General features: G+C 37.2%; 1 protein-coding gene across 1 annotated transcript; it reads left to right on the plus strand.

Moving 5' to 3' along the window:
- Positions 1–476: 476 nt before the first annotated feature.
- On the plus strand, positions 477–14,049 carry FBXO30 (F-box protein 30). The gene is made up of 2 exons (XM_040448945.1): positions 477–7,394; positions 12,312–14,049. The coding sequence occupies exons 1-2, from the start codon at positions 5,373–5,375 to the stop codon at positions 12,513–12,515; spliced, it is 2,226 nt and encodes a 741-aa protein (XP_040304879.1). The 5' UTR covers positions 477–5,372; the 3' UTR covers positions 12,516–14,049.
- Positions 14,050–14,687: the final 638 nt, after the last annotated feature.

Here is a 14,687-nt window from a genome sequence, read left to right on the forward strand (position 1 = left end):
GATTTATTATGGTCTTTAATACTGATTGCGCTTGATCTGCAAATCACCCAGCAGGTGTTTCTATTTAATATTACTTGTACAGTTAATTGTATTACTATGACCAGTGCCTCCAACTGTAGCATGAGACTTGCTTGGAGCCGCTTATAACTGATTGCTAAATGTCAGATTTCAGTTGTAGACTTGCTTGTGTTAACCAATTGAACATGTCTGTCTATTGTTCCTTTTCAGCCTTACATTGAAACAACATTTTATTGTTTAAGTGGAATTCTGTTTCATCTAGTACCATAGTAGCTGTAACATTAAGCAGTAGGCTGATGCCACTTCCTTTTTGGAGCTTCTTAACCATATAGCTACTCAGGCACGTGCACGTGCGCACACACCTCCACCTCTCTCTGCTTTTCTTTTTGAAACGGCACAGAGTCGATTAGGGAGTTAAAATAGTGGGACAATATACAGGCAAACATTTACGCCTGTACCTTTTATGACTATTATTTTTTAAGATTTTAAAATAATGAGAGGTTGAAATCAACTTCCTTTGACTTCCTTTTCCCTTTGATTTGCTTTTTTCATAGTCAGTTTACTCTGTATATAATGCTTGGAACATATAACTTAGGTCCTCAGTAAATGTTTGAGCATTACTGACTTTTTATAGCTGGTACAGTGAGGTGATTTTGGCTCAGTCTGATTGTCTAATACTAGGTCTGTAAGGTTGTATTTTTTTGTGAAGTATGTAGACTCCCATGACATCAGGAATCTCATTTTGTTTTGGAATCCATTTGGCTCTTTCTTGTAGTATAATTCTTTCATTTATTCATGTTTCTAAAATAAGTGAAGCTCCAATTAGGCACAGTCTGGAATAAGGGAACACAAGAATGGATGAGACAGAGGTGGTTCTGTCTCCTTCAGGAAGCTTGAAGTTTTCCTGTGCGGGTAGTTATTGAAGGATAACGATTTACTGAAAGAATTGCGACTGGTATTACCAAGGAAGAATGCAGAGTGTCCTGAGCCCACAGCATAATGTGAGATCCATACCTTGTCTTTGGTGTGTGGAAAGTAACATTTACGCTGCGACCTAAGATTTGAGGCAGGAGTTGGAGGGGAGGTGTGTGTGTGTGCATGGGTCTTGCCAGCAGAGACATACGTAGCAACAAGCTGCGTTGAGTGCTTTGGGCGACTTGACTTAGTGTTGTAACGTCATGCTAACTTGCAATGTTGTATGTATTTATCTCCTTACTTACTTTGATGAATTTGGAAAAATAAAGAAATGGGTTTTTGAGGGCAGTTATTTTTATGTCTAGAAATAGCCTTAAATGACAAGGCCTCATTTCACTGTATGGGAAAATGGCATGTCTTAAAAAGTATTTTTATGGATTGCTTGTCAGTCAGAGAGTATGAGTTGGCCAAGAATTTCTGTTGGAGAAAATTGACACTATTGTAAAGCATTTAATCATTTACAAACATTTTGTAGTCTAATGAGACTTTTCCCAGTCATTCAATTTTAAGTGTAAATTAAGAGATGTTATATGGAATGTTAAGATTCTTTTTAAAGAGAGTTTAAGAAAACTTAATACTGAGTTTTCAATTAAGCTTATCTTTAATTTGAAGGCTCAGTTTTAGCAACTTGTTTTCTACTGAGTCTGCTGTGTCACTGTTCAACTGAGAAGTCAGGGACGGATGCTTTAAACCCATTTCACAGGATTTATGACCAATTATAAAATACTTCATGGAGGTATATTTAATTTGGTGATGATCTTGATTAGAAAAAGAATGGATCTGGAAGTTTAAAATTTTTAAGCTGAAGATTCTACCCCAGAATACACTTTGGGTATTATCTAGTGCATTTTCTTAACTTATTTTTGAATATATTCACTTGTAAAATGGAATTAAACTTGATTCCTACTTTATATGGCTGTTTTGAGAATTGTTAAATTTGTATTCTTGTTCCATAAGTTTATACTGAGTATTACAAATGTAGGTTATTTTAAAAGTAGTTTTAAACACTTAACATTCAAAGTGAAGTTATGTGCTATTGTAATTACAAAGGACCAAAAAGACTTTCTTGACCACAGGGGTGACTAAGTGTTGGAATAAACTACAAGCAAAGTTGTGTAATCTCCATTCCTCAAATAACATCTTAAAATTGGATCACCAGTTACTGAAGTGTACTGCCTATTTTCTTAAGCTTTTATGAGTAAACATATCTGTTGTTGTCCGTGTGCATTGATCAGATACAGACGTAAATCCTAGCTCTGCCACTTACTAGGTGGATGACCTTGGGCAAGTCACTTAAACCTTTTTGAACCTCAGTTTCCTCTGGGTTGTTGTGAGTATTAAGGGACATTACATGAAATGATATACATCAGGGATAAAATTGGTACATAATTAGTGGGTTTTTTTTTTCCTTCGAAGTCTACTTCAGTAAATAAATATTGTAGACTCATTGCTGTGGATGCTTTTGTTTCTTTTTATTTTTTTAAAAACATTTTTCTTATTCCGAGGGGAGTAGTGTGGAACAAACTATTGTGAAGCTTGAGAGCCCTTCTACATCTTCCTTTCAAAGTTGTCTCTGTTTTGCATTTAACTTGTTTGTAGCAGTTGCTATTTTAGAATTAAGTGATGTTTTTGAGATGTGTTCTGCCTGTGTGGTCATGTGATGTGCACATAACATAAAGTGTTTCTACAAGTTATGAGAGCAGTGGTCACTTCTTTAGAACTGCGTGTATTTTTAGGTTCTCTCTTGGTAACAGTCAAGCTTATAACCCCTCAGCACGTGAGAAGAACTCAGCCTTATTGCAAAATAAGAAAGCTACAGCTGTTTTCACAATCTAATCACTCAGTAAAATTTGTCTTAATTCTTACTAACCTTTCTCTTTGAACCGCTGCTCAATTTACAAATGTTTGTCATCATTAGTCTTGTCATTTCTTCTATTATGACTCTGTGAGCATGTGTGTGTTTAACATACAGGTTCTGTCTTAACCTGTAAAACTTATGGGGATAAACATGTAGAAGTATTTAACTCATAATTTGTAATTTTTAAACACAATTTAAAGATACAGTTTTCTTGTTAAATGTGTGCTTTGGTTTTTACCCTCCAGGCATCAGTAAGTGCCATAATACCAACTCAGAAATTTTTCCACTTAATCAAGAGCTCTGTCAGTATTAGGTAGACTTTTGTTATTGTTTGGCAAAAATCAACCCTGGACTGGAGAAAAATAAAAAGCAAATTTGGGAGTAGTTAGTTTACATTAGCCACCTGGAACCCAGGTAGAATTTATGGAAAAATATGTCAGAGAGCTAGTAATCTTTTATGCCCTGAAGTGAAGAAAATAGGCTAAGAATCGACTTCTTACCCAGAAAATTATTATCTATTACAGTGTAATTTAATTTGGGAAATGTTGAGATGAGTTGCTTGTGCATGTAGAAGTAGAGATGTATAATAAGCAATCGGCTGTACAGATCTAAAGTTTGGAAGAGGGGTCCGGGCAAGTGGTATAGATTAGTTTTCAGCATATGGGTGGTAATTGAAGCTTTTGAGAAATTGAGAGCACCCAAGGGGAATGTATAGAATGAGCAAGAAATGACATGCTCCCTGAAGAAGAGAAATATTTTAGAAGAAAAGATTAAAGAATAATCAAAGAGATGGGGGCAGGGGGGCGCACAAAATCAGGGAAATGTGACATCTTGAAAACTATAGGAAAGATAAATATGTCAAAAGGGAGGGAATAGTCACATAATAAAGGAAATGGCCAAGGAAGGTGAGGTCTGGAAAAAATGCCCTTTGGATTTAGCATTGAGGATCTCAGAGCCATTTTAATGACTGGTGGTAAAAATAAAGACTGATTAGAGGGCAGAAGAGTACATGGGAGAGTTGAAGGTTTGTTTTTGTTTTCTTCCCTTCTGAAAGCTTGACTAGGAAAAAAGAATAGTAGTAGAAGGAGGATATTGTTTTATTATTTAGGTTTTTAAAGATGAAATAGTTTTTTAAGTTTTTACTGCTCATAGGAACAAGTCAATAAAGATGTTGAAGATTAGAGGAAAAAAATACAGTGCATAGTGTCAGTAATTATATCAGTATATTTTGCTGATATTTTCTCTTATTTTTGTATAAAATTTTTCTTGATAAAGGCAGGGAAGACCATTAGGTATCTGTAAACCCCTCCTAATGTTTTATAGATACTATTTCTTTGCTCAAATCCTCAGTGACTTCCTATTACTTAAAGTCTGACCTCCTGAGAGTAGCATATAGCGCAGTCTTAATGATTTGCTTTATTTCTACTATCCTGCCTCATCTCCCACAGCTATGTAGTGTTTCACCTTATGATCCAGCAACACTAGGAAACTTCAAGTTCCCTGAATATGTTTTGCCAATTCTTACTTTTCTGTATTTACATGTCATTACTTCAACATTGAATACTTCCCTACCTTTACAAGTGTCCCCTCCTATGCTTAAGATTTCCCATCTTTCAAGACTACTGTGAATTCTCTAGCCCCTACCATGCTGATAATTACGTTCTCCGTGTTACCATTCTACTTCTGTCAAATCGGTCACATAATGATGTGACATGATTTTTACTGTTGTGTCTCTGACCTGCTGTAGTTCATTGAGAGGAGGCACCACGTCTTACTAATAATCTCTATATTGCCACACCAAACACAGTGCCTGGTGCATACTAGTTAAACAATAAATAGATGTTTGATGAATGAATGGAAACTGTGACCCTCAGAAGTAAGTGATTTGCCCATAACCACCAACTGAACTGGAACTTAGGTTTTGTGGGTAAATTCCCTCTGTGTTCTAATTAAGGCTCACTATGGTGATCACTATGTAGAAGGAGTGATCAATAGACGAAATCCTAAATGAATTCATATATTTAGAGGGAATAAAACAAAAGCTTCTAATACTTTTAGTTAAGTATATTCATGAAATTCAGATCATTCCCTTTTAAGAAATGATGAGATTTCTGCAGTCTGGGTGCTTCAGAATCAGTCTTAAAAAAATAAAAGCTAAAACATTCTTGGAATTTAGAAGTTAGACATGCATTAATTTGTTTTTGGCATCAATTTATATACTACACAGTATACTAGAATTCAAGTATTATATTTTGAAACACTTGACCTCTTTAGGCATATTGTTTTATGATATATGAAAATGAACCGCGGTTCTTTGAAGTGCTTAAGTTGTTTCAAGACGGACTGATTGTATGTAAAGTAAACTTGTTAAATATGTTTATTTTATGTATTTCATCTTGCAGTAAGTCAGTACACCTTTATGACTTGATTTATATTATTCAACAATTTTTAAAAATCGACCACTTTTTGCCTAACTTCTTATCTTTTTTCCATCTCAACAACTAGAGCTGGACTGGCCATTATGGAGGAGGAGCTGCAGCATTCACACTGTGTGACTTGTGTCAGTAGACGGTGTATGATCAGACCGGAGCCTGGGATTTCCTGTGACTTGATTGGTTGTCCACTGGTTTGTGGAGCAGTTTTCCATTCTTGTAAAGCTGATGAGCATCGACTTTTATGTCCATTTGAACGAGTGCCTTGCTTAAATAGTGATTTCGGATGTCCGTTTACAATGGCTCGAAATAAAGTTGCTGAACATCTGGAAATGTGTCCTGCAAGTGTGGTGTGCTGTACTATGGAGTGGAACCGATGGCCAGTTAGTTACGCAGATCGGAAATCGTATGAAAATCTAAGCAGAGATGTCGATGAAGTGGCACAATTAGATATGGCCTTGGCCCTTCAAGACCAAAGGATGCTCTTAGAGTCTCTCAAAGTAGCCACCATGATGTCAAAAGCAACTGATAAAGTGGCAGAACCTAGAGAACAAATCTCAGTTAAATCAAGTGTCCCGGAAATACCACATACTAATGGTTTGGTATCTGTTGATGAAGAATCTTATGGTGCACTTTATCAAGCTACTGTAGAAACAACCAGAAGTTTGGCTGCTGCCTTAGATATCCTGAATACCGCCACAAGAGACATTGGCATGTTAAGTACAAGTCTTTGTGCTTCCCCAAATGAAGTGAATGAAGAGCAAAATGCCAGAGAAAGCTTGCAGAATAGACACTTGAAAGACCAGGACCATCTTTATGAGGAGGAGATAGGAGCAGTAGGTGGAATTGATCATAATGACACAAGTCTGAATTTCCAGTCTGAACAAAATGGCTCAAGTGATTTATTGTATGACTCGAACACCAGTTCTTATGGCACTTCTGCTCTTTGTAATGGCTTTTCTTTGGAAAATATATGTACACAGGCCATAGACCAAAGTCAGAAATTACATGGTGATTCAAAACAAAGTAACTTAACAAATGGAGAATGTATAGCATCAGATGGCACTTCAGATCCTTCCAGTTCACTTTCAGTAGCAGCACAACTTAATGCTTTGCCTAATGGCACAGTTCAGCACATCCTCATGCCAGATGGTGAGGATGAAGGAGAATTGTGTTGGAGAAAAGTAGACTTAGGGGATTTGAGGAATGTGGATGTCTTATCTTTCAGTCATCCTCCTTCATTCAAATTTCTTTCTAATTCATGTTGGTCCAAACCAAAAGAAGATAAAGCAGTAGATACATCAGATTTGGAAGTTGCAGAAGATCCAATGGGCCTCCAAGGAATAGATCTAATCACAGCAGCATTACTGTTTTGTCTAGGAGATTCTCCAGGTGGGAGGGGTATATCTGATAGTCGCATGGTTGATGTATATCGCATTGATTTTGGGACTCAGACTTTTTCGCTTCCATCTGCAATATTAGCTACAAATACAATGGTTGGGGAGATAGCTTCGGCTTCTGCTTGTGATCATGCCAATCCACAGCTTTCAAATCCAAGTCCTTTTCAGACACTTGGGCTGGATTTAGTATTGGAATGTGTCGCTAGGTATCAACCCAAGCAGCGTTCAATGTTTACATTTGTTTGTGGACAGTTATTTAGAAGAAAAGAATTTTCTTCCCATTTTAAGAATGTGCATGGTGACATTCATGCTGGACTCAATGGCTGGATGGAACAGAGGTGTCCTTTAGCATATTATGGTTGTACCTACTCTCAGCGTAGATTTTGTCCATCAACCCAAGGAGCAAAGATTATACATGACCGCCATTTGAGGTCATTTGGAGTTCAGCCTTGTGTATCTACAGTTTTAGTGGAGCCTGCTAGAAACTGTGTGTTGGGATTACATAGTGACCATCTAAGTAGTCTTCCTTTTGAGGTCCTACAACATATTGCAGGCTTTCTTGATGGCTTCAGTTTATGCCAGCTCTCATGTGTATCCAAGTTAATGAGGGATGTATGTGGCAGCCTGCTTCAGTCGCGTGGAATGGTCATACTGCAGTGGGGGAAAAAGAAGTATCCAGAAGGAAATTCATCATGGCAAATAAAAGAAAAGGTTAGTTTAATCTCAACTGTATCATCTCCTTAGTTGACATATGGTAGACACTTAATGTTGCACAATTAATAAAATTAAGATCTTGTTGAAAAATTGACCATTCTTCAATCTGACAGACTTTTTTTTTTTTTTTTAATTTTTTTTTTTTCAACGTTTATTTATTTTTGGGACAGAGAGAGACAGAGTATGAACGGGGGAGGGGCAGAGAGAGAGGGAGACACAGAATCGGAAACAGGCTCCAGGCTCTGAGCCATCAGGCCAGAGCCCGACGCGGGGCTCGAACTCGCGGACCGTGAGATCGTGACCTGGCTGAAGTCGGACGCTTAACCGACTGCGCCACCCAGGCGCCCCATCTGACAGACTTTTTAAACATAATGATAGTTAATAGAAAACTAGGCTAGAATTGTTTGTCATAATCGCATATTTACTGCAGACATCCCAGTATTGGGTTCTAATTTGGCATTCTGATGTGTAAGAGGCCACTTGTGTTTTTTTAGTTGAGCAGTTCTGTCCTTATTCAATTCTTCCGTAACAACTCCTTTTGAGTCCATGTTAGCCACCTTCTATTTTGAGTTCCATCTGAAACATTTTCACTATAGGACGATGAAGGAAGCGAGGACAAGGTTTTTCACTGCTTACAATTGGCAGTTTCTCTCCATTCCTAGCAATTTCTTTCTTAGAATTTGGTTATTTCAGGTAGAACTTAAATAGGGAGAGATGAAAAAAGTTAAAAGTGCTTCTATTAGTAAGTGATCAGTGGAGTATTTGGGGGGATAGAGAGCATAAATGGATAGATGTGGAAATGTGTTAGGTTGAAGTGAGGTAAGAGTAGGGTAGTTGGACTTGAAACTAGGGGTGGGGGCTCTGGATGTAGGACTGTACAAGAGAGTGTTGCATATTGGAGACTTGTGCTGGGGATTGAGGCCCACCTGGGAACGAATCCTGGCTCCACCGTTTTCTCTTGTGAAAAGTCTACTTCCGTCCACCTTTTTATCTATACAATTTTTAAATTATTTTTTTTAAGTAATTATTATGCCCATCATGGGGCTCAAACTCACAACGTTGAGATCAAGAGTCGCATGCTCTACCGACTGAGCCACCCTGGGGCCCCTACTTTTGCCCACTTTCTGAGGTACCATCTAAGAGAAACTAGAAGGCATTACAAGTATCTTCTATTGCAGATTTTCATTTTAGAACATTTATAATGTGACATTTTGCATTTTATAAAGTGGAAGAATCTTCACCTTGGTTGCACAGGTTTCAAATCTCTAGCTACTTTGTTCTTATCACCCTTAGGTTTTCTCTGACTTTTATTCGTTTGCTCCAGTTTTTCAGAATAGAATTCTACATCTTTTGTGCTCTCGTGAAGCTTTGACCAACAAATGAATACACTATTTTATCATTTTTTTCCCAAATGGGAATTCTAGTGGCAGAAGGTTTCATACTTGCTGTGTACCTGCATACACATACAGGTGACGTGGTGTCTTTCTCCCATTCGGGATGGGATACTCTGAGCGTGGTCTCTTTTTGTCCTTGCTCATTAGTATTGACCTATGAGGTAACATACTTTCTGGGAATTCTGTTCCTGCAGAAAATCTCACCTACTCTTGGAGTTTAAATTGCCATCATTTACGCAGAGTACTCCCACATCTGTATCCTGGCTGCTTTCTCCTGAACTCTAGACTGTACAAGCATCTCCTGGACATTTCCACTTGACTGTCTCACAGGGCCATCAAACTCAGCATGTCCAACCTACTCTACATCTACATCTCTATCCCCCCTAATCTCAGCAGGTGGCCTTATCATCTATCAGATTGCCTAAACTAGGAGTTTGGGAGGTAGGGTTGACTTCTTTTTCCCCCCTTTATTTCCACATCTATGTAATCACAAAGTCTTCCTGAGTCTCCCTTCTTCATACCACTCCGGTTTGTTTATTGTTTCCACTGCCATTTCCTTAGTTCTGTCCCCTTCGGCTCTCTCTTGCTTACCGCAAGAGAGCCTAACTGGGTTTCTGTTCCTAATTGGGTCCTTCTCCAGCGTATTCTCTCCATAAGGACTAGAGTGAGAAATATTTTCTTGTTTTAAGTATATTTTTTAACGTTTCATTGTTAGAGAGAAAGAGGTGGGGGGGAAGGGCAGAGGGGGGTGGACAGAAGATCCAAATTGGGCTCTGAGCTGACAGGTTGACAGGAGCAAGTCCAGTGTGGGGATCAAACTCACAAATGGCGAGATCATGACCTGAGCTGAAGTCAGACACTCAATCGGCTGAGCCACCCAGGCACCTTAGAAATATATATGTATTTTTTCAAACGTTTATTAATTTTTGAGAGAGAGAGAGAGAGAGACAGCATGAGCAGGGCTCCAGGGCAGGTTGAGAGGGAGACACAGGACCCAAAGCAGGCTCCAGGCTCTGAGCTGTCAGCACAGAGCCCGACGTGGGGCTCGAACTCACGGTGACATCATGACTTGATCTGTCTCTCTGCCCCTCCCCCGCTCACAGTCTGTCTCTCAAAAATGAATAAACGTTAAAAAATTTTTTTTTAAAAAAACAAGATACTTTGGGGCACCTGGGTGGCTCAGTCAGTTGAGTGTCTGACTTTGGCTCAGGTCATGATCTCACCATTCGTGAGTCAAGCCCTGCATCAGGCTCTGTGCTGAATGTCCAGAGCCTGGAGCCTGCTTCGGATTCTCTGTCCCCCTCTCTCTCTGCCCCTCCCCTGCTCATGTTCTTTCTGTGTCTCTCAAAAATAAATCAACATTGAGAAAAAATTTAAAAAACAAAAAAACTTCCATGTTTGTTTATTGTTCCAGGATAGAGAAAGATTCCTTAATGAAACATTTAAGACTTTTTTATAATCTCAAATTGTAAGATTCATATTATACATCTTATGTCTTCAGTTTCCTCTTGTTCCTATATTCCACCTATGTTGATTTACTTAACAGTTTCCTGATGTTTTCTTTCTTGTGTTCTTCACTTACAGCCTTCGAGTATGTTGTCCCTAACACAATACCTACATTTGAACATTTGCAATATGCCTGACAGTATGCTAATAAGCATCTTACTTCTGTTAATTTATTTGATCTACTGTCCCTATTTTATGGATGAAGAAACTGAAGTTTAGAGAAGTTAAGTAACTTGTCCAACTAATTGATGCATTCAGACCTAGGGAACCTGTCTCTGGAACTTGCGTTCTTCATCTTCTCACTATATTTCCTGCTTACTCTACAGATCTTACTTCCTCAGGAAAGCCTTCTGGAATCCCCACCCCACACTGAAGCCTTCAGGGAGGTGCGCTGCTCTGTGTTCGTGTGGCGCCTGGTTATGTTCCCCTACTAGAGCACTCTGCTGTTTTGTAATTCCCTGATGAATTGTCAGGTTTTTTTCATCAGACTGTAAGTTCCTTGAGAAGTGAGACTCTGGGAACTAAAATATCTACTGCCTAGCACAGCACCGCCATATAGTAGGCACTAATGTACTTGAGGAATACTTTTGAAAGAACAGTTGGCCCATGACTAAGAAACCTTGTCATCAGGAGGTGGGAATCATCCAGTTTTTCCTGAGTTTGTTTCACCAGACTCTTAATTAATTGTGTGGAAGTAGGGAGGCTGTCTGCCACCATTGAATCTTAAACGAATTTGTTCTGCTGAAGTTTAACAAAACTCCTAATTCTTCCTCTAGTTTCATAGCTATAGGGGATTGTAAGGGATGCTGATGACATTTGTAATGTCTGTTGGTAGCTGCTCTCTCAGACTCATAGGAAATAACTCCATGCAGGAGGAATGGTTGGTATAACCCCAAGGGATACAGGGAGTAAGTACCCTCTGTGCTGAACAGCGGTGACCTCTATCGCCAGCTGACAACTAAGTGTTGCCACAGAATTTGAAGGCATCTGGCCACCCTGGAAGACATTGCCCTCCTTACCTGAGAAGCTCTAATGAGTGAGTGCTGAGGTCTTTTCTGAAATCTGCTACTTTCTAGAGTTATCTGCTGTTTATATTGTATTCAGTGTTCTTTCACATGTGCCTGTTGATGAGCTTAGCTAGAATGCCTAGGCCTGATCTGTCCCATTCATGCTTGTTACCGGAGTCTGTCCTCCATTCTTGCTTGTCACCTATGTTCAGGTAGCTTTATATTTAGAACTGTAAAGATGAGAAGGGGTCACAACTGTCATTGCTAGACCAATAAGGTAACATTGTTCAGGGCTTGGAGCTGTTGAGTGAGCAAAAGGGGAAGTAGCCCATATTTTTGCCAATAGACACATGAATAGGGATAGCAAGTGGATATTTTGCCTAGAAATGCATTTAACAATGATCTGGAATAAAATTTGACTCACTTTACAAAAGCTTTTTTATGTAAATTTTTTAGAAACATTTTGAATAAGTTGAAGTACCTGTATTCATGAATATTACAAAGTACCTTGGGTACTTCTAAATAGTGTATTTTTTGGCATACTTCATATGGTGTAATAGGAATGGGAGAAACACTTGGGGAAAAAAATAATAATGTGTGTTGTCAGCATCTGCAGACTCTGAATAGTTCTCTGTGGCCAATTGGATAGGATGAAAGAATGTACAATATATTATTTTAGGAAGTAGCTCTGAATTAACAACGTTATGATTTTTTAAAAATTGCTTAATAAGTCTAGTTGGATGTAGTTTTTAATGTTGAGTTTTTTCTTTTATTATTTTTGGTTACTGCATTTATTGAGATCATGATGTCATAGAAGTGATTTACAGGTATTTGATAAACAGATTTGCCTCCAAATGGATTTACTCATTTACAGTTTTGTAGCTAACTGCTTGAAACATTATATTGGCTATTTCTCTCACAGTACAAATGTCTGCAGTTGGACCAAGAAGTGTATTTTGATACTTGTAAATTGACTTGTTTAAATCTGAAGTAGAATTTTCTTTTAGGTATGGCGATTCAGTACTGCATTTTGTTCTGTAAATGAATGGAAATTTGCTGACATCCTAAGCATGGCTGACCACTTGAAGAAATGCAGTTACAATGTTGTAGAGAAACGGGAGGAAGCAATCCCACTGCCGTGTATGTGTGTGACACGAGAACTCACTAAAGAAGGACGTTCACTTCGCTCAGTTTTAAAACCTGTACTTTAGAGACTGTAACTCCACTTGCACATACATGCAAGCATCTAGTATAATTTGTTTGTCATATGTGACACTTTATTGTATTAAAGATTACAACTAGCTAAATTTATTGCCACTATGTATATAATGTTTTGAAGTGACATATATTTTTATAAAGTCCTGTTTAGTTGGAAAAAAGCTGCCTTAATGTTTGAAATGTGTGAAATTTTTGGAACTTGCTGGACAGGGTGATTTAATTTTTAGCTACATAATTTTCAGAACTAGTATTTTTAATGGTGTGCATATTTTGGTTTTTAAATTTTTTGCTTCTTAAACTAACAAGATCCTGACCAAACAATTTATTCCTCATGTTTTCTGTGGGTTATAACCCATGCATTCAAAAAGCAAAACTTTGAATCAAATTTTTTCAGCATTTGTTTTTCAGATGAAAACATTCAATTGCTTAAGGACTGCTGTAAGATCATTATAAGATTTTTATTTTCTAGTGCTCCCCTTATACAATTGTTGATACACAGATGATCTTTAATATATATTTAGGTAATATTTAAAATCATGACAGATGTTTGCTAATGCATTTATCATGTTTTAAAAAGACTCACAAAAATATTTTCACCTTATATATTTGCAGCTCTCATACAGAGAATGACCGACCATATGCAACTTTTCGTTTTTGTTAGACACCGCATCCAAAGACTCATGGCAGTGTGTTTTATGACAGGTTAAAGTGAAAACAAAAAGCCTGTGAATTTATTTTAATTTGAAACTGTTCATCATATTCTGCATTTGCTAGGTTTCTGATATTTGGAGAGAAGAAAATATACCTCATTTAAAGTTTGGGTTGGGCACATTGTGTGAATAAATTTTAAATATTCAGAATGCAAAGGGCTTAACTAAGCATTTAAAATTTTGCCTTTTTATAAATCACAACTATATTGTTTTAAGACGTTTAACAATGTGAAATTCGGTGTCTTTGTAAGATGACAATCATGAAATGGAGAAACCTGTCTTGGTTGACAATCTCTTTAAAACATTTCCAAGTTTATTTCCCGTAGACTTCTCTACCAAAATAGTAAGAATTGCATCTTTGTGTAAAGATCAAGGTATAACAGAAAAATACACAAAGTCTTATTGTTGAGGTACTTTATTATAGTTTTCAAATTGATATACACCATAATTCACCTGATGTTAATTAATCAGTTTAAAAAAATGAATATACGGTGTCAGTATTTAGAAATAAATTGCAAAGATGGGGACATATACTTAAATAATTTGTTTTAAGTAACTCCTGGCATTTAGTAGTCTGAAATGGTGACAAGTTACTTTGCTATAAAACATCAAACTTCTCTTATGTTTTCTTACATTTGTCCCTGAGAATGCTCTATTGTTATTAGGGTCTTGATTACCATATATGGCAATCAGACTGGGCAGAGGTGTTCCTTGGGCAGCAGCAAAAAAACTCTCAACTACTTAAGACTTCTTTTGGTTGGATCACATCCTTATTACAGTTGCAAATATAGCATTAAAGGCTAATCAGTTGTTTTGCCTCACCTGTCATTTTAATTAATAGAATAATTATTTCTCCATGTTGAAACTTCAACTGTGAGATTGAATTCTATACTATTTCTGTGAAAAAAGTCAGAAATATGATGTCAAATACTGTAAAATATAACTCTGCCTTTTAAAGTTTTGCTGAAGAATGTGTCTGGTTAGGATAGCACAAACATTAACTTTTTGTTTTATGGTTGTGCTTGTTTGGTTTTTAAGTTTAGACTTTTTGTTTCCACACTGGATCATGAGATATTTAACAGTTTTCCACCTTATATTTCTTTTACACATCTTTGGCTGTTTTCTTTTTTGTTTGTTATGCCACCATATGATTTTGTTAAAATGTTTTCTTTGTGCAGCATTTGTTCAAATTCTAATAAAATTAATATTTTCCCTTTATGTGGCTCAGTAACTTAAAAAGAAAAACTTTCTTTGAAATAAACTTTTAATACTTGTTTGAGAAATTCCAAACACAGTGTTTCTAATAAGTGTACATTTTGTGCATGTTGTAAAAGTTTGTTGATTATCATTGCTCACCCTTGTTTTACTGGTGGGCATTTTTTTTTTTTAATATGGAAAATTCATTGACTTTCTGTGCCTTTTCAGTGTCTTCCTGAAATTAGTCTCATCTAGGGG

Source organism: Herpailurus yagouaroundi, unplaced genomic scaffold (assembly GCF_014898765.1).
Source record: "Herpailurus yagouaroundi ecotype Mexico unplaced genomic scaffold, PumYag 198, whole genome shotgun sequence".
NCBI classification, from domain to species: Eukaryota; Metazoa; Chordata; class Mammalia; order Carnivora; family Felidae; genus Herpailurus; species Herpailurus yagouaroundi.